The sequence below is a fragment of the Corylus avellana genome, chromosome ca6 (assembly GCF_901000735.1).
Source record: "Corylus avellana chromosome ca6, CavTom2PMs-1.0".
NCBI classification, from domain to species: domain Eukaryota; kingdom Viridiplantae; phylum Streptophyta; class Magnoliopsida; order Fagales; family Betulaceae; genus Corylus; species Corylus avellana.
The window spans coordinates 11439921-11459208 of NC_081546.1; the positions used below are offsets into that span (position 1 = coordinate 11439921).

General features: G+C 36.4%; 1 protein-coding gene across 1 annotated transcript; it reads left to right on the forward strand.

Moving 5' to 3' along the window:
• The first annotated feature begins 12767 nt into the window (after nt 1-12767).
• LOC132184758 (uncharacterized) lies at nt 12768-18450 on the forward strand. Its single transcript, XM_059598500.1, has 6 exons — nt 12768-13363; nt 15048-15265; nt 15377-15617; nt 15746-15831; nt 16514-16605; nt 17960-18450. The coding sequence occupies exons 1-6, from the start codon at nt 13247-13249 to the stop codon at nt 18241-18243; spliced, it is 1038 nt and encodes a 345-aa protein (XP_059454483.1). The 5' UTR covers nt 12768-13246; the 3' UTR covers nt 18244-18450.
• Nucleotides 18451-19288: the final 838 nt, after the last annotated feature.

Below are 19288 nucleotides of genomic sequence, written 5' to 3' on the forward strand. Positions count from 1 at the left end.
ATATATAAGACATAACTCATTTATACATATATACATGTGTCATGTCCTCATGAGAGGCGTGACCCCAGTATATAAGCATATCTAAGCACGAAACCATAGAACATCCTAACTCAGCTAATCCCAAATATATGCTAAAAGAATACACGGATCATGTAATATTCTCAAACAAAATAAACAGGCAATGTTATCAACTAAATGGTCAAAACATAAAACATACACATGACAATCATAAGACAAAGATTTGTTTACGAAGTGAGAAATCCAAAGAACACATCAATGGGAAAAACCACTCCGGGGCAACCAAACCCGAGAAATCACTATGTTGAAAATCCAGATTACAAACAAAAGGAAAACTTACAACCCAATGTAAGACAGCAAGCCATCTGGCATGCCTCCAAGCTCGACGATCTTCACTTAGTGCATTTCCTCATCGACTCCATCTATAAGCTCTTAGATAATATCACAAAGATAAATCAACAATACGAAACCAAGAAACCACTGAAGCAAGAGACAACGAAGCAAGAAGAGCTCTAGAATCCAATCTAGGCAAAATATCACTCTCTTGCTTAACCTTGGAAAAAGAGCTCAAGGCTCTATTTATACCTTTCCATGAACAGTGCAATAAATGCTTCAGAAATGTTCATTTACGGGTAATTTCGTCAAGACAATTTGATGATGAAAATGTAGTTATGGGATTCCATCAGGTTGACATAATGACAAGATGATGTCAAATGAAGATCTAAGATTTTGTCATGACGGTTATGAGAATGTCATGATAAATTGCTAGGGTTTCATTGCTCTCTAATAGATTCCGTCATGACATCTTTATAACGGAATGCTGATGAAGAAGAGTAGTTGATCCAAGATCAGAATGAGACAAGACAGCTTACGTGTTCTGAAGAGTAACTATCAATGAATAAAAGTGGTTGTTCCTTAACACAAGTGGTTGTTAGTTAGAGGTTACACATCCTTATTGTACACTCCTTCATGCTCGCCTGGAAATGGATAACAGATCCCATTAAGCGCCTCATCTTTGATCCCATGTTTTTTCTTCTTAATCACAACACGTACGTCATCCAATAAAGATGTAATGGCTGAGATAAAAGCTTCTTTTAACTTGGTCATCAATGTCAATTACAATCCCATTTAAATGTAGACTAGCTTACACAGTTACACATGGAGAAGCAAACTGGATCCTCTTCATTTTAAATGAAGTGGGAGCTAGTTCTTTATATCTGAGGGGTAATTTTGTTCTTTAACTTTTTTTGTAGAGAAAAGTGTCCTTCAAATATAAGGAACTGATTCCTCTCTAGTTCAATTGAACTGGAGATGATATGAATTCATGGGGAAGGATTCTCTCTATTCCAAATGAAATTGAGAAGATCTGATTAGTGCATTTAGGAAGGATAAAATAGTCCAACAAAATAAAATGACCATTTCTGTCCATTTCAAAAGAAATACAGAGGATCCGTTTCCTTTACACATGGCTTCATGGAGACGTTTGAGTGGAGGAAGAAAGCTTCTAAAGCTTGAGGAGGGCTGACATGCAATTATGTAGGGTTTCAGAAATGTCCCTCGACTCTCATTCGACCAAGACTGTGGTAGAAATTTCGCCCGGCATTCGCTTGACAACTACTCAAGGGAGATGTTATGAGAAAAGAATGGAAACTTAGCCCGAGGTTCGCTCAACAAGGCTCAAGTGAGATTGTGACTAATTGCATGACAGACACTTCGTGCGACACTCGTGTGACATTCGCTCAAATGAGTTTACATTTATTTTAATAAATGAGTAATGCTAGAAGTCTCTCTTGTGTCCTTGTATCATTCCAAGAATGATGTGGCATCTAAAATTACCGTTTGACTTTTGATATATTGAATTTTGATAAAATGGTAATTTTAAAAGCCACCTCATTCTTGGAGTGACACAAGAGGGACACAACAGTGACTTCTATAATTAATCTTAATAAAGGTTAGTTTTATAAGCAGAAACTTCATTTAATCCTCCTGAACTTCCATCACTTTTGCAATTAACCTCTCCTCCCCCTTTCCCCCAAAAAAAAAGTTTAAAAACTCTAAATTTAGTGTATCAAACTTCTAACTTTTTACAAAGTCTCATTTCCATTAGGTTTTTCCATTAAATCCTGTCAAAATTCCCAAAATACCATTGTCTTTTTTCAAAAAAAAAAAAAAAAAAAAAACTGCAAAGATTCAAGCATGGATATTTTCGCAAACTCTGTCAAATCCTAATCAATGCCTAAATCTTTGCAAATTTTTTATTTTCAAACAAATTGGGGTATTTTGGTAATTTTGACACTCCTGATTTTTTGCAATGTCACCTCTCCGTTAGGTTTTGCCGTTAAATCTTGTCAGAATTTGCAAAATACCCCTGTCTTTTTTTCTTTTATATATATATAAAATTTGCAAAGATTCAGGTATGGGCATTTTTGCAAATTCTATCAAATCATGATCAACTCCTGAATCATTGCAATTGTCTTATTTTTTATTTTTTAAAAAAAAAATTGGGTCATTTTGATAATTGTGACACCCATTCCTTAGGATTTAACGAAAAAACCTAACGAACAGGTGACATTGCAACAAATTGAAAGTTTGATATACTAAAATGAGAGTTTTTGAACTTTGGGAGATAATTAAAAAAGTGATGGAAGTTCAGGGAGGATAAAGTGAAAAATCTCTATTTTATAATTTTGCTTTTAAGGCTGCACCCCTTACTTCTATTTATGCATAATAAAGACAACTTGAGTGCCAAATTTTTATTTTTATTCAGTTTTATCAATAAAGAGGCTCATAGTGCAAATAGTGTCAATGGAGTCCTATCAAGTCTTCTGCATAGTGTGTCACAAGGAAGGAGCATCCCTTGGTTCCTAACAATGTTAGTAGTTGGAAGGTGGCTTTTAAGCTCAACATACCAAAATTCCAAGGTTTTTTGCAACTTGAAGAATTCCTAGGTTTGGTTTTGTTGTGGAAGAGATCTTGGATTTCAGAAAGGCCCTTGATAATAGGATGACCTCTTGTTCACGCATTCTCTACTCTAGAAAGTTTCATGTTTGTCAATTTTCACCTAGTAGAATCCTTATTGATCACCACCGATACTTTGTTTGTGTAGTCCCATCACATTCCTCCATTGTTGACGTGGTGCAATCACAACACTCTATTGTCTTCTTCAACCCTCCAATTGATCCACATGATGATCTTATGGAGTACCTTCTTCAAGTGACATTTGTTGTATAACACCAAGTCCTTGGACCCGATCTCTCACAAACTCTCCTTTGAGTTTCTCTAAATTTGGTGCCACTGGGAGATGAAAAACTCTAGTGAGAATGTAGTCCTTAAATAGAAAATTGCAAACCTACGACAGTGGCATTCGGACATGATGAAAAACTCTAGAGAGTACGCCTCTAGACGGAACTAAGGTTCGCAACGCTAATCGCTCTGCCTGTCCGGAATCAGATATGTCTCGTCATGACATGCCTTTTTCTAGATTTGCTCTATCGGCAGTGTCGTCTGAACATCCTTGCCAACAAGATGTTTTTGGAATCATTTAGACATGTACTCTATCTGTCCGGACACCAATGAACCCGAGAGGGCTTGTTTGCTCAGCCGTCTGGACTCTACTAGTAATAGGTACTTTTTGGATTGGCCTTTACATTATGTTGTTTGGACTCTTCTTCGTCTTGTTTGGAAACCAAACTTTGTACTTTTCTTTCAACATTTTCTTCATCTTCTTCAACTAAGAACCTAAGTATGAGCTGCCATATATTCCCAAAACATAAAATAAAGTTTTGGACACTGAATGAACCAATCTATAAAATTAACACATTAATTATCTAGAACAAATACTAAGTGTCGAAAATAGTTAAATTAAGTATCAAAGTATAAAAATTCTCCCAAAATATCTTCAAAACCAACGAATAGCTAAGCAATCTCCAAAATGATAATATCCCACAAGATATCAAATATCAAGGTCTACTCTTAATAAGATAAAACTAAGTAAAAAGAATCTCAATGATCTCGTTATGAGCATCTTCATAACTATCCCACTTGTACTTCGAATACACAGAATCGAGCTCATCAAAGATGATCCTAATTATGTCACCCACAAGTACATACTGTAATATCCTAAAGTATTAGTTAGGGCTAAGTGAGTCTTAATTGAACTAATGAGAATGTTAGGATTTGATAGAGGTTGAATATTGACTTTTTTGTCTCAGCTGAATGCTCGAGGTAGAAAGCCAAACATTCGCGATCTTACTGGAACGTTCAAAGTTGGGTAGTTGAGCGTTTGATATCGTACAACCAAACATTCATTTGAAATCTTAAATTCAAATGTTCGATACAATATAGTCTAAACATTCGATATAGTACAATACTAAAAAATAACACCTCAACCCTTGTACTCCTATAAATACCCCCATCCTCGCCCTCTCACCCTATTTTTGCACCCTTCTATCAATTTGTTCCTAGAGTGAGAGAATGATTTTGAGAGAGAATGAGCTCTCTTGGTTTCTTGTTGTTCAAATGAGGTAAGTACCCTAGCCTACCTTGTTTTTATTTGTGTTATTAAGTTGTTATCTTATTGCTTATATATTGTTTAGTTCATTTTCGTAGCTTAATTTGTAGTTTTGAATCCTTAGCTAGGTTTTGGTTTTAATACAAGATTAACGATAGATTAGTAGCTTAATGATATTAGCCATACCATGTTTTGTATGAGAGTCTTATTGTGGTTTAGGACTATGATATTAGAGATCATATAAGAACCTTATGTCATGTTGAAATGAGGACTATAAGGGATTTTTAGTTCAGAATGGGTTTGTAATGCCCCCAAATCTGGCATTGATCAGTCTGGTAGGGTTACAGGCAATTACCCTTAGTTTTTATCTCATAAATTTGATAACAAAACCCCTGCAGTCCTTGAGGTTCGACACCCTCTCTTTAGCCTATCCTACAAGGATTCGTCCTATTGCGAGTGGTTATTTTTATTATTGATATTTTTGGACACAAAAATACCACATTAGGTACCATGTCTAGACATTAAGGATGTCATGTCCGGACACTGCAATCTCCTCTTGACTCCCTCGAACCTTTCACACTTACATCTGTCCGAGTCTTCCTCATGAATTCCCAAGCACTTCAATCTACATCATCTTCCCTGGGTTGGAGAGAATTCGCCCTCGAATTCGTATTCTCATCCAAAGAGTACCCTGTGAATGGAATGAAGTGCTTGTATTAAAGACATCAGACGCCTTCATATGGCTGGGAAGCTTCAACCGATACGCATTCAGATTAATCTTTTCAACAATCTCTACAGGACCAATCTTGTAGACAACCAGCTTGTTGTACTCACCAACAGGGAACCTATCCTTAGTCAAGACAGCCCACACAAAATCCCCCCCCCCCCTCCCCCCCCCCTCAAACTCTAGAGCACATCGCTTCTTGTCCACATCCACCTTATACTTCGCCGTTGACTCTTGTAAATTCTTGATGGTCATCTTGTAGCCTTCTTGTATCTAAGCAATTAAGTCCTCAGCTTTAGCATGTGCTCTCTTTAAGTTAGGAATGGGTGCCAAATCCAACGGCGCACGAGGATTACTCCCATAAATGATGGAGAATTGGCTAAGGCTGGTACTCCGACTGGTTCACTGGTTAAAGGCGAACTCGACTTGGTACAACTTCTGATCCCATGACTTGTGATGCTCCCCCACCAAGTTCCGAAGTAAGGCCTCCAAGAAATGATTCAAGACCTCTGTTTGTCCATCCATTTGCCGGTGGTAGGCACTACTGAAATCAAGTCTCATGTGAGACAACTGCCACAAACACCGCCAAAAGTGACTAAGGAACCACGTGTCACTGTCGGAGACTATGGACAATGGCAACCTGTGGAGTCGGTAGACCTCTTGAGAGTACAATTGTGCGACATTCACGGCATCGAATGTCTTCTTGCAAGCAAGGAAATGAACCAGCTTATAGAATCTATCAACTACCACAAAGATGGAATTATTACATTTTTGGGTACTTGGTAACCTCGACACGAAGTCCATGCTCACGTTGGTCCTTGGCCCTTCCGGAATAGGAAGTGGCATATACCATCCAGCATTAGTAGCCATCCTTTTGGACACTTGACATATCCGGCAGCTCCTCACAAACTTCTCCACCTCCTTCCTCATACTCAACCAATAGAATTGTTCTACCACTAGTTGGAGCGTCTTATCCCGTCCCATGTGACCTTCATGTGACGCTCTTGAATAAGCTTCAACCACAAGTTGCCTTCGGGAATGCATAGTTGAATCCCCTTGAAGAGAAACCCATTATGTAAACCAAAGTCTCCACTCACTCCCGACGTCACATCACTAACAATAGGACTAAAGAACGGGTCAATAGATAATGAATCTTTTAAAAGTTCAAAACCAAGTACCTCCATGTTCATTGTGGTCAAGAGTGTGGTCTTCCAGTTGAGGGCCTCGACCACCTTTTTCAAAACTCCTAACTTATGTTTGTTGGTGAAGGAAAATTGCTGCACATATGCGGCCCATTTGCATGCCGAGATGACAACTTATCTTGACTATCCAGGTGCTTCAAGGCTTCATGGTCCGAGTACAAGATAAAGTCGTTGTAAGCGAGGTAAGAGCTCCAATGCTTCAATGACTGCACCAATGCATAGAACTTCACCTCATAGGTGTTATAGTTGAGCCTTGAATCACTCAACTTTTTGTTGAAGTATGCCATCGACTTTCCTCATTGACTTAGTACCGCTTATGCCTACCTTGGATGCGTCACAGTGCAACTCAAAAGGAAAGTCGAAGTCTGGAAGGACAAGTAATGGGGTCGTGGTCAACTTGAGCTTAATCAACTCGAAGGAGGTAGTAGCTGTATCGCTCTATGAGAACTCTCCCGCCTTCATAAATTCCGTAATCGGCGCCATAATGGTGCTGAAATCATGAATAAAAGGCCTATAGAATGACACCAACCCATGGAAGCTATGTACATCGTGTAGCGTAGTGGGAATAGGCCATTGCCTAACAACCTCAACCTTCGACTCATCCACTGCCAACCCATCATTGGACACCATATAACCAGGAAAGGTCACTAGCAGGCACTCGTTGGGATGCCAAGAATGGGCTAATCCCATAAGGGTCACCATCGAGGACACTGAGTCCTAAGAGGGGGTGATTGTGGCATCCCATATCGCCTGGCTATGGAAATGGAAACGTGCTTATATATATACTTACACCCTTAATGACAATAACGCGTTTTAAAGCCGTGATGGTCATGAACCTATAAGAACTCCACAATTAAGCGTGATTCTGCGAGAGTAGTACTAGGATGGGTGACCTCTTGGGAAGTCTGGTTTGGAGGAGCCCAAAATAGACAATATTGTGTGTCATTAGGATGGGGTGTTACATCTTCCGCCACTACATTCTCGTAACTGCCAGAATCAATTACGAGCTTGTAGACCTTACCCCCTATAGTGCCCGTAGACTAGAAGAGGTTATGGTGCTACCCATCGTTGCCCTCCGCCTTTCGGGGTGTAAAACACACCCTTCTTACCGCCAAAAGAGGACCATCATCCCTGTTGACAAACTCTTCATCAACCTCCTCGCAGTCGTCAAAAGTTGCTTCTTGATCTACCCTATCACCTTTCTCATTGAAGGCTTCTCTCGAGTCAATAAGTAGACCCTTACCATACTTCTTTCCTTTGTGGGAATCCGCCATCCTGTGGCCCGGTTTGCCACATCGAAAGCCTCTGACACGCTGACAGGATCAAAGAGATTCAATGGATCTTGGATCTATTGGCGCAAACCCCCAATGTACCGAGACACCAACTGATCATCAAATTTGGCCAGATCTACCTGTGTCAATAACTTGTAGAACTTCTCTGTGTGCTCATCCACGGACTTCGAACCTTAGCCCAAATTCTGCAGCCGTTGATACATGGTTTGGGTGTAGTTGTGGGGCAAGAAAGCGGCCTTCATGTGTTTCAACACCTTCTCCAAACTATTGATCTTGCTTTTGCCCTGCCACACTTTAGATTGCTTCAATTGTTGCCACCATGCAGCAGCTCTTCCCCGGAACTTTGTTGCGACTAAAGAGACCCGTTGATCCTCAGGCACCCCCTTGAATTAGAAAACCTTTCTAACAGCCGCCACCCAATCAAGAAATTCTTCGGGTTGTAAACACCCTTAGAACTCCAGAATGTCATGTTTGAACCCATTCTCCCACCGATTAGCATAAACTTGTGCCGGGGGTTGACGTCTCTACACTTTGCGCTCCGCAAAAGGATTGCTGGATTCATTCCCATCACTGTAATCATCTTCCTCCTCTGCAAAGTGCGATGGGGGTTGATGACGACAACTGTTTGGACCACCCATGTTGGTAAATTGGGTAGTAGGGTCTCCATCTAGCCCCTCATGAGCTCTAATTGCTCCTCCATGCGTTGCCAACGAGCCGCCAATTGCTTTGCATGAACTACCTCCTTGCGCTTATACACATCGTTCAAGTTTGCATAGCGGTTGTCCCTTCCCCTTGTCAATGGAGCCATGAAAAGTAACTTGAGCTCTGATACCAACTTATGATGATGGAATGATAAATAGCAAGAAGAAGGGATAAATATTAATTAGACCTTGAGTCTATCAAAGATCTAAGAAATCTTCTCAAAACACTAGAGTTTATCTAGGGTTTGAATGAAAATATAGAAGAAACTCAACTCTAAGGCTTCTTATTCATAAAAACTGAAAATATATAATCAAAAGCTACATTTTATGGGCTAAAAACATGTATTTATAGGCCCCCAAACTCTCCTAATAATAATACGAAATAAGTTGGCTTTAAAATTCTACACAGGCCGTTTGGACATGACATACCTCCTTCCGAACGGGCACCAAATAAATAAAAACATAAACTTAAACATAGAGGCATTCGGATGGCCAGAAGCGGTGCCTGGACAGGATTTCCTGGGACTTCACTTTGCCAGCATGTTCGGATAGCCCGAAGCCATGTCCGACAGGATTTCTAGGAACTTCAATCTAGGTACAATGTCGGAACACTGAGGATGTCATGTTCGGACATTGGGATGTCGTCTTGACTCCCTAGGATCCCTTCATATTTATATATACCCGAGTCTTCTTCATAAAGTCCCAAGCACTCCGATTTACATCACCGAACCAACCTATGAGCCACAAGGGTGATTCACCACCCCTAGGTCGGCCAAATGGGGGTGAGAGATGCTCTTACTGGAAGGGAGATCCATCTAGAGAATTATGCACAAACCAATTGGCTTAGAATCTGATTGCCGTCTGAGAGATAATGGCCTCAATTTTAGTGTGATATTATTATGTACTATTGCAATTGATCTTTTGGAATCGTGAAAAGTTGACTTTAGTCTAAATTTACTTTGTAATTAGAAAAATGAAATAATATCTTACGTTGTTATAATTGTCGTTAAACATGATGTGAATGAATTGGTAAAGTCTCTTGTCATATCAAACTTTGTCTATATCATGGGAGACAGATTTCAATGGAAGATATGTGCATACACGCAGGATGCTAGGTTTATAAACAAAAGTTTACAAAAAAATAAAAAACTTTTACAATATGACTTAGTATAACATGACTGAAAAATAAATAAATTTAATTTTTGAAAAATTCAATTATATTGTACCACATCGTGTTATAAATATTTTTTATAAAATTTGTTAATAAACCTAGCATTTTTCTACATCAAATAGACCTCTAATGAACCAAAGTTATATATATATATATATATATTTGGTAAGTAAATCGTGCTTACTAAATTAGCATCTCATCAAATATTTCAACAGGGACAGACGTAAGTGAATCATTGGGGAGTATATATATATTTGGTAAGTAAATTAGCATCTCATCAAATATTTCAACAGGGACAGACGTAAGTGAATCATTGGGGAGTATATATATATTTGGTAAGTAAATCGTGCTTACTAAATTAGCATCTCATCAAATATTTCAACAGGGACAGACTTAAGTCAATCATTGGGGAGTCTGAAAAATGTTAGGAGTTAATAATTTTTTTTATATTTGGCTTATATTCTCTTATAAATTCAATAGATCAATCATTAAATTTGTGGAGTCTATCATTAACTAATGTAAAGTCCACATAAGTCTACAAATCTAATGATTAATCTGTAAAATGAGATAGGCCAAATATAAAAAAAAATATTGACCTCTAACATTTCTCCGTATGCTTATAGCTTTTAAAAAACATAAGTACAGTGCAAATTGTTGTATAGACAAATAATTTTTGTATTTTTTATTTACGTAAGTTTAAACTCTATAGAAAAAGAAAAAAAAGAATCTTATTTCGTCCTTATATTTCAGTATTTTTGCAAAGTCAAAATAAAATTTAGGGTTAAATACCAAATACTCTTCTGGGGTTTGGTAACTTTATTTTTATCCCCTAAGATTTTATTTTTATCACAGGACCCCCCCTGGGGTTTTAATAAATGACCAAGTTAGTCCATCTATTAGTTGATCGTTAGGACTGACACGTGGACCAATCAGATGTTGACACGTGGCACCTATTTTATTTTTTTTAAAATTAAAAAAATGTATTTTTTAAAAAATGAAAATTTTTTTTTTTTAAAAAAAAAAGAGCCACCCCCTATTTTTTTCCTTTTCTTTTTTCTTTTTTTATTTTTTATTTTAAAAAAAAAATACATTTTTTTTAATTTAAAAAAAATTAAAAAAATTAAATAAGTGCCACGTGTCAACATCTGATTGGTCCACGTGTCAGTCATAACGGTCAACTAACGGATGGACTAACTTGGTCCTTTATTAAAACCCCAGAGGGGGTCCTATGATAAAAATAAAATCTTAGGGGATAAAAATAAAGTTACCAAATTCCAGAAGAATATTTGGTATTTAACCCTAAAATTTAAATTATTTTATCTAACCGGATAAGTGGATAAGAATACTTTGTCCAACTCAGCTGAGCTCAGCCAGCTGGACCCAAGAGCGACCACAACATTTGACTCGCAACTCGCAAGTCAGAAACTCAAACGAGGAACAGCCAAAGAGATTACGTATTAAAGATTTTGGACGAGAAAATCCAAAAAGGTACACGTGACCTGTGACCCGCCAAGGCCCCAAAGAAAAAACGAGAGACATGAACCGGACACGTGCGTGCGTGGAGGCCTAAGGCCAGTAATGCCTACACCAGACCGACAAACAAACAAAAACAATTTTTTTTTTTTTAATCCGAATATAAATTTTTAAATGATAAATTATATTTAGTAATTGTCATATGATATGGAAGTAAATATCAACCATTTATTTTTATTTTTACAAGCTTCTGTGGATCCAAAGGTTAATTTTTACTGTCACATCATCATAATTATTTGACAGCCGTATGAGAGTCTATTAAGATATATGCTAGAATTTAATAAAAATTTCATATTTTGCCCATAAAAGTCCATGTAGTAAGATGCCATTTTTTTTTTTTTTTTTGTTGTCTTTTTCCCTCCACTAAAAATATGATGTGACATTTTGCCACTTGAACTTTTATAGACAAAATATTGAGTTTTTATTAGATTCTAGCATTTTTTTTTTTTTTTTTTTTTTTAAAGTTTAATATCCGATCTTGTTAGTTTTCTGTTTCACCGCTTTATACAGTGTCTTCTTCGTCAATGCCCAATCATCTCTTAGTGTTTTTAGCTCGCTTCTCGTAAACTGGTCAAGAAATAAGTTAAAATAAGTTTCCGATACTGAGATCCATAACTTTCATCACAGATCGTTATAACGAACTTCATTGGCAGCATTCTTGATTACCTTTTTCGCCTTCGACCATCCCCTCTTAAATTCCAGCTCGATCAATACACATACTTTTATCGAACTATAACCTCTATTGTGTGAATGTCCCCTCAATTTACCAATTTTGTCAATGTTACTCATAAACTATTAAAACAATGTCAATGTCCTCCCAATGACTAAAATATTCTTCATAATTTTTTTTTTTAAAAAATATATATTAAAATTATATCAAAAAGACTAAAACCTAAAAAAAAAAAGAAAAAAAAAAGAAAAATACAATTGGTCAATTTTTTAACCTTTTTTTTTTCGAATTTATAAAAATATTTTTGTCTTATTGAAAATTTTAAGGTAATTTTTGTCTTTTTGTTAGCTTTGAGAGGATTGATATTGTTTCGATTGTTTAGAAGAAACATTGACAAAATTGATAATTTAAAGACATTAACAATAAAGTATTAATTTAAGGGGTAATTGAATTTTTCATACTTTTTATCACTATATTTTAAATCTTTTATTTATTTATTTAAATTTGATGACATTATTGTTTTGTTTGGACATAGTTTTTTGTTAAATTGGGTTGAAATTTTTTTTTTTAAACTTAATATATAATAATAACACGTATCTCTTAGTATATGAAAGTCAAATATTTTTTTAATAACATGTAAGACTCACATATTTTTTTTAATAAATTTTTTTTTAAGTTTATTTCTACTATTAAAAGAACACGTGACTTTTACATACTAAAAAAAAAATACATGTAATTATTATAAATTATGTTGAATTTTTTTTTTTGAAAAATACTTCGTCGGTTTTGTTTGTCTTTATTGTTATCCATCTAAAAAAAAAAAAAATAAAAAAAAACGAAAGGGAGCAGAAAAGAAGACAAGCAAAGCAACACTGACACAGCGTCCCACACCACGCGGCGAAGCGAACGCACACATCCTCGACACCTTCTTCGTGTGTTTGAAAAGTCACCGACTAATTGTTTCTCACTCACACACTCTCTCTCTCTCCCACTGAGCTGAATTCATTAAATTCTCTCACTTTTCTCTGTCTGACGAGTTTATATTAACAAAGTTTGAAGATTTAGAGCAAGCGTTTCACTTCCCATCTTCCTCTTCTTCTCCTCCTCCACCTTCCTTTTAGTTAATAACCGCATTTATACACACAGAGATTGATATTAAAGAGAGGGTCTTTATCTTCTTCTTCTTCTTCTTCTTCCTTTTTTCTTTATTTTATTGCTTTGAAATAATGGGTTTTGGGCGATTACATTGTGGGTTTTCGTAAAAAAGGAAAGTGATTTTCTTTTCCAGCATATCTTCCATGCTTGGACTGTGCTTTCCCATTTTGGGCTCGCTTCCTTAACTCCATTGATTGTTATACACGAACAAAATCCATGAACAGTAATTATATACTCTTATATATTACACCTTTTGTATAGGTTTATTATATGAGCCTTCTTGGTCTTTCAGAGGATATTTACAAAACAAACCCATCAATGTCTTCAAATCTGGAGAGGTTTCTTCAATATGTGACTCCCACTGTCCCTTCCCGATCCCTTCCTCAGGTAAATTTTCCCTCTTCCTTCTCTTTCATATATTGATTATGGTTGCGTTTTTCCTTTTTTTTTTTTTTTTTTTTCCTTACGGTTTGGTTATGAATTGTTGGGTTTTGTTTGGACTCTTAATCCATTTTTCCCATTAATGGATAATCACTGAAGCAGCATGTGGTATGCGTGATTTATATTTTATTGCAGAGGGGAAGCAGAAAGAAATCCCAATTTAGGGGAGATGATTTTTTTAATGTGATATTGATAATATTTTATTTTGAATGAATAGACAGCACGTTTTGCATTGATAAAAAAAAAAAAAAGATTAAATATTATATTTCAGTATTAGTTTAATCTAGAGACTTTTTTTTTTTTTTTTTGTAATTATCTGGACATGGTTTAAATATATGCTTAATTTTTGTTTTGTTTGTTTAGTTATCCATTGAATTTGGCATACATATTCCACAATCGAGTGTCTGTTGTGTCTGTAAAAGAAGAAGAGGAGAGAACTTGTTGTCTATAGTGTTGGGCCCAGAGACGATATTTGTTCTTTAGCCCCCACTTTTGGTATTATCCCTTCGAGGCTTGGAATATTCTATAGGTGTTTTCTGAATTTTTTTATTTTTTTATTATTTATTTTTTTTTGTGGGGGTGTCAATTATACTTTTGTTCAAACGCAGTAATTTGGATTCTTGTAATGTTGGTCTCTAAAATATGGGATCAATATGCATGGAAAGTTTTTATTGGGCTTACGTGGAAATAGGACAACTGGTATTTTTGTTGTTAAAAATTGGACGGGAAACAAGACCCAAAGCCAAAACTCCGGAGCAATTTCTCAATTTATTATTATTATTATTTTTTATTATTAGTTTTGGTTATTTATTGACACCTATTGGTTTTCTCGAGGAAAATGTAAGAATTATCGTCTCGTCAGTTCTTGTATGAGAGACTAATGGCTTGTTTGGGTATGCGTTTGAGAGGCTTAACTATATGTTTAACACTAAAAAAAAAAGTCCGTTTGAAAAAAAAAAAAAAAAACCAATTTGGTAAAAAAAATTGAAAACGCTGTTAAGGGTTTGAAAATCTTAAAAATGGCTAAAACGCACGTTTGGGAAGAGCTTAAAAATGAAGCTTTTGCTAAAAAGTGTTTTTTGACTTAAAAGTTCTATTTCTCAAACACAAACCCACACATGCTGTAAATGGTTCCAATTTGATGAAGTCAATGACCAACTTCATTGTACATGTACTGATCAAAGTTTTGCTTTCTGCCTATTGAATTCTGTTTGGAAGATATACACGGTTTATGTTTTTGAGGCTTAGTGGTCCTCAACATGATGACATGCAAATTAGATTGATTGTTATACTATTTTGGCCTTAAAGAAGGAAAATTTTTAGAGTCAGATTGTTACTGCTTAGCGGGTTTCAGGAGTTAGTTCTGCATCTCTGCAACTTCTGGATGTGGTGTAAGAAGCTCCTTTTTGTGAACTTTTAAACATGTTCTTTCCCATTTTGAGGTCAAACTTAGGAAGATTATATCTTTTGTGACACAAACATCATAATAATACCTACTTCCTACAATTAGTACTAAAAAAGAATTAATATCACTATCTATTGTTCCTTTCATCAACTATTGCAATCCCATTTTAAGACTAAAGGATATTGAATGCATTCCTCAATTTCTTGTCTTATCAAATATTTTCAGAGCTGCTTTGATAATCTAAATAGCCTCTGGCAATCACCTGGCAAAGACACAATTGAGTATTTCACGTTGAGAGATCTCTGGGAATGCTATGATGAATGGAGTGCCTATGGTGCTGGCACCCCAGTACTGTTGAATGGTGGTGAAACTGTTATGCAATACTATGTTCCATATCTTTCCGCCCTTCAGATATGCACTAACAAATCAGCTGCCGCTTCAAGGTATGGGAACTATTTCATTCTATGCTTTGTTGACCAAATTCATTTTATTAGTTTTTTGGTTGTTATGATTCTTGGCAATGAGATCGATCAAGCCATTTTTTCCTCCTGTAGGAATCGTAAAGAGGATAGTGATGTGGTGGAATTTGAAAACGATTCTTGGAGTGATGACAGTGGGAGTGATAACCTATCAACGTGTCTGAGCAACAACTCTAGCAAGGCTTGGGATGCTGTTTCTGAGGAATCATGCTTAGACCAGGAGGGTTCCTGGCCAATGAGGGATAGGCTTGGCTCCCTTTACTTGCAGTACATTGAGATGGCTTCTCCCTACTGGAGGGTTCCACTCATGGACAAGGCATTGCTCTTTACCTGTTTTACTCACATAGTCAGCATACTGTTAATCTCTATCGCAATCTTGCTTTCATCTAACAGTGAAATCTGATTTAGTTAATCTCTGCTTTTGTGATTGAACTTTTCTTTCAGATAACTGAATTAGCTCAGAATTATCCCTCATTAATGACACTCAAGAATGTGGATCTTTCCCCAGCGAGTTGGATGGCTGTTGCTTGGTAAGCTTGATTAGTTGTCCTTTTAACGTGTCTTTCAGGATTATGATAACAATTTTTGGCTGGTGATAAATGAATTATACAATTTACTTCCATTTCCTTGATTGCTCGGGCAATAAAAGTTCCTCCTTCCTGCTTATGTGCGCCCAAGTAGTCAAAGAAATGTGGAGCCATATCCAAGCCCAAGCATTGTAAAGATACAGTTTGATAGCTAGCCTTATCTTTTTAATCATGTTGGTAAATAGCATTCAGTGGATTGCTCTAATACAGTTTTCTTGCTATATTTGGTGTGCTCAGCATAAAAACTATCTGTTGTGATTGCTCACCATCAGATGTCAGCTAGCAATGACATACATTTGCAAAGGGCTTCATTCAATAGGGATGAAGCTGTTATTATTGTTATTTGCACTCTAAATTCATAGATGCTCTAAATTGAGCTAAAGGGTGCCCCTCAGTACGTATTAGCAACTTTAGTTACAATAGTGAATGTTAAATTGAGACATATGATGGAATCTATCTATCTACTTCTAGTAGTTGAATATTTGGTCCCCCCCCACCAAAAAAAAAGGGCACAGGGATAGCTTGTTTTCGTAGCCTTTTATTTATATCAATTGAAATAACCTTGCTTTATTTTCTAACTTTGATAGAGTAAATTTATATTGTTTTAATTTTTGTTGTTGATTAGGTATCCCATTTATCACATTCCAAGCCAGAAAAACGAAAAGGACTTGTCAGCATGTTTCCTTAGTTATCATACATTGTCTTCAACTTTCCAAGGTATTTGACTTTCCACTAATCAATTTAAGAATAAATTTGAGTTATTTTACTAGGAAGAGATACACATGAAGAATCATTAAGTTTTTTTTTTTTTTTTCTTTCAATCTCATTGTTTAAATAAAGTATTGCTAAATCAACTATACAACTGGCCAAAAAGACTGATATGGCATTTTTTTGGTAGTTTATTGGCAATCCATCCTTAGCTAACTACACTCTACAACCCTTGTATAAGTTGTGTGCATTTAACAACCTCCCATGTTGTAACACTACAGTCCTACATTGAGAAGATGAATAGCCAATATAAAAGTGAATGGATTATAAAGGTGTTCATAAGTGCTAAGTTTTATATTGGTTCCTTACTAGGTGAAACTAGACTTTATAAGCAATTCTAGGGTGTTTCAATTACAATTTGACTAATCATTTTGAGGTAATAGTACAGATTTAGCTAGCACTTTTTCTATGTCGTTACAAATAGTATTAGATCCATCTAATAATGCCATGTGGTACTGGAGCACTAGATGAAATGGCTTTGACAAACACGTTAGGGATTTTAAGGGAAGAGGAGGGGGGATTGTAACACCCCCGTCTTACACTGGGAAGATGAACAGCCCATAGAGTGGATTGATTATAAATGCACTAAGTGTTAAGACCCACATTGGTTATTTATTAAGTGAGGTTGGGCTTTATAAGCGATTTTGGAGAGTTTCAAATATAACTTGACTAATTATTTTGGGGTGATAGGGTAGATGTGGCTAGCTATCCTTTGCAGTGCTGTACACCATTTCCTCCTATGCTAATCTTTCAATTTATTGATTAACTTTGCATTGGCAACTTTACACTATTTTTTGGTTATTTTGTTCCTACATATTTCAGAAATATCTGGCTGGCCCTGAGACATGCAGACATATAATGAGTGCATCGTTTAGGTTGGAATTATATTATTTTGTTATCGTTTGGGGTTTTCCAACAGATATCCTGATACATCAGACGAGCAACGTGAAAAGCACTTAGATTTAGTCGAAGATATGGGACCAAGTTGGATCTTACTGTTTTCATTCTCCATATATATAATATCATATCCTAGCTGCTGATCCTCAGCAAGTACTCTCTCAAACTTAAAATTGCTATTTACATTGCAATTCAATCATGATTTGACATATATGACTTGCCTATATAGTAGTAATAAACGTGTGGAACCATCGCTGAAGTGTTCGTTTTCGCAACACTCTACTACTTAGAAGTGAAGTGAAGTGAAGTGTTTGTTTTCGCAACAATCTACTACTTAGAAGTGAAGTTTTCGTTTTCGCAACAATCTACTGCTTAGAAGTTCTTTGTTTCCTGCTTGTTCTTGCAGACAATGCAGCGGAGGATGCAGACACCATTAACAGAAAAGAGACGTTACATCCTGAAGCAATGAGAACCGTAGGAGATAAATCTAAGGAAGAAAGCGGTGGTGGGATTTCTCTTCCTCCCTTTGGGCTGGCTACTTACAAGTTGCAGGGAGATCTTTGGATAAAGCCACATACATCTGATCGTGAAAGGATGATCCATCTTTACAGTGCTGCAGAATCCTGGTTGAAGCAGCTTGGCATCCAACACCATGACTTCAACTTTTTTAGTTTCCATTGTACCTTGTAAATTTGTTTGGCGTCAATTCGGTGATCTAGCCACCACCCATCAAAATTTCCCCCAGGTGCAGTTCTGAAAGGATTCACAAACTACAATCTGCGATGTAAAATTTAGGTTCCCGTCCAATGATAGCCATGAGAGTAATGAAACTCATAATCTTTTGAAGCAACAGATTACTCCGGGAAGTTCTGTTAAGAGGGGGGATTTTTGGACTCTGTTGTTTGTGTTTATGTTTATGTTTTTGTTTATGAGGGGCTTATAGAGAGGATGAGGGAGTTTATAGGCAAGTTAGTTTTTCTTTATGCCGATCAACTCAGTACCCACATTGACTTCTTTTTTCTTTTTTTCTTTTTTTTTTTTCAGAAAGGATGTGTATATGTGAACTGTTTTGGTCAAAGGGAATTCTGATTGTCTGCATTGCTTAGGTGGGAGGTGGAAGCCTCAAATGAATGTTTGGTAGGTTTATTTTACGTCACCCCGCAGGAGCATGAGCAACACCATGACTTCGCCCGACCGTGCCTGCTTCAACTTCACTCTTCTTCAACTTCACCCTAGAGTAACAAGTGGTGCACCCTTTAGGTGTTTTTTTTTTTTTTTTTGGCCTCTAGCAATTCCACCAACTCCCTACTTTTACCCTTTTTCTTTTATTTTTCTTTTATTTTTTTTTACACTCCTACCTCTTTTGGTATACCATTTTGAACAGATGATGGATCCTCACTACTAGTTGTCAAAGTAAAAGAAACTATATCCTTAAATCTATACATCTTCAGTGCTTTTGGATAATGTTTCTTTCTGCCTCTTGCTAAAGAATAAGGCTATTTTTGGTATTGTGGGTCTCTTGAAGTCTGTTCATCATCACATAAATCCATGGCTGAACGTTTGTCATCAAGCTCCACGTCCATAATTTGTTTCCCTTTCTAGTTTTCAGTTGATGCTTTGTTCTCACTTTGTTTGTTTTTTTTTGTTTTTCAAACGTATGTCTCATCAAGCACTATATCTCTACTAACAATTTTCTTCTTTGAAACTGGATCTCATAGTTTATAGCCCTTAACAC

Bases quoted from the DNA above. Each gene is read 5' to 3' on its own strand.
- LOC132184758 (XM_059598500.1), top strand. From the start codon at position 13,247: ATGAGCCTTCTTGGTCTTTCAGAGGATATTTACAAAACAAACCCATCA. The intron at 15,266-15,376 runs GTATGGGAACTA...TTCCTCCTGTAG, and splicing joins AAATCAGCTGCCGCTTCAAG to GAATCGTAAAGAGGATAGTG. The intron at 15,618-15,745 runs GCATTGCTCTTT...CTTTTCTTTCAG, and splicing joins GGGTTCCACTCATGGACAAG to ATAACTGAATTAGCTCAGAA.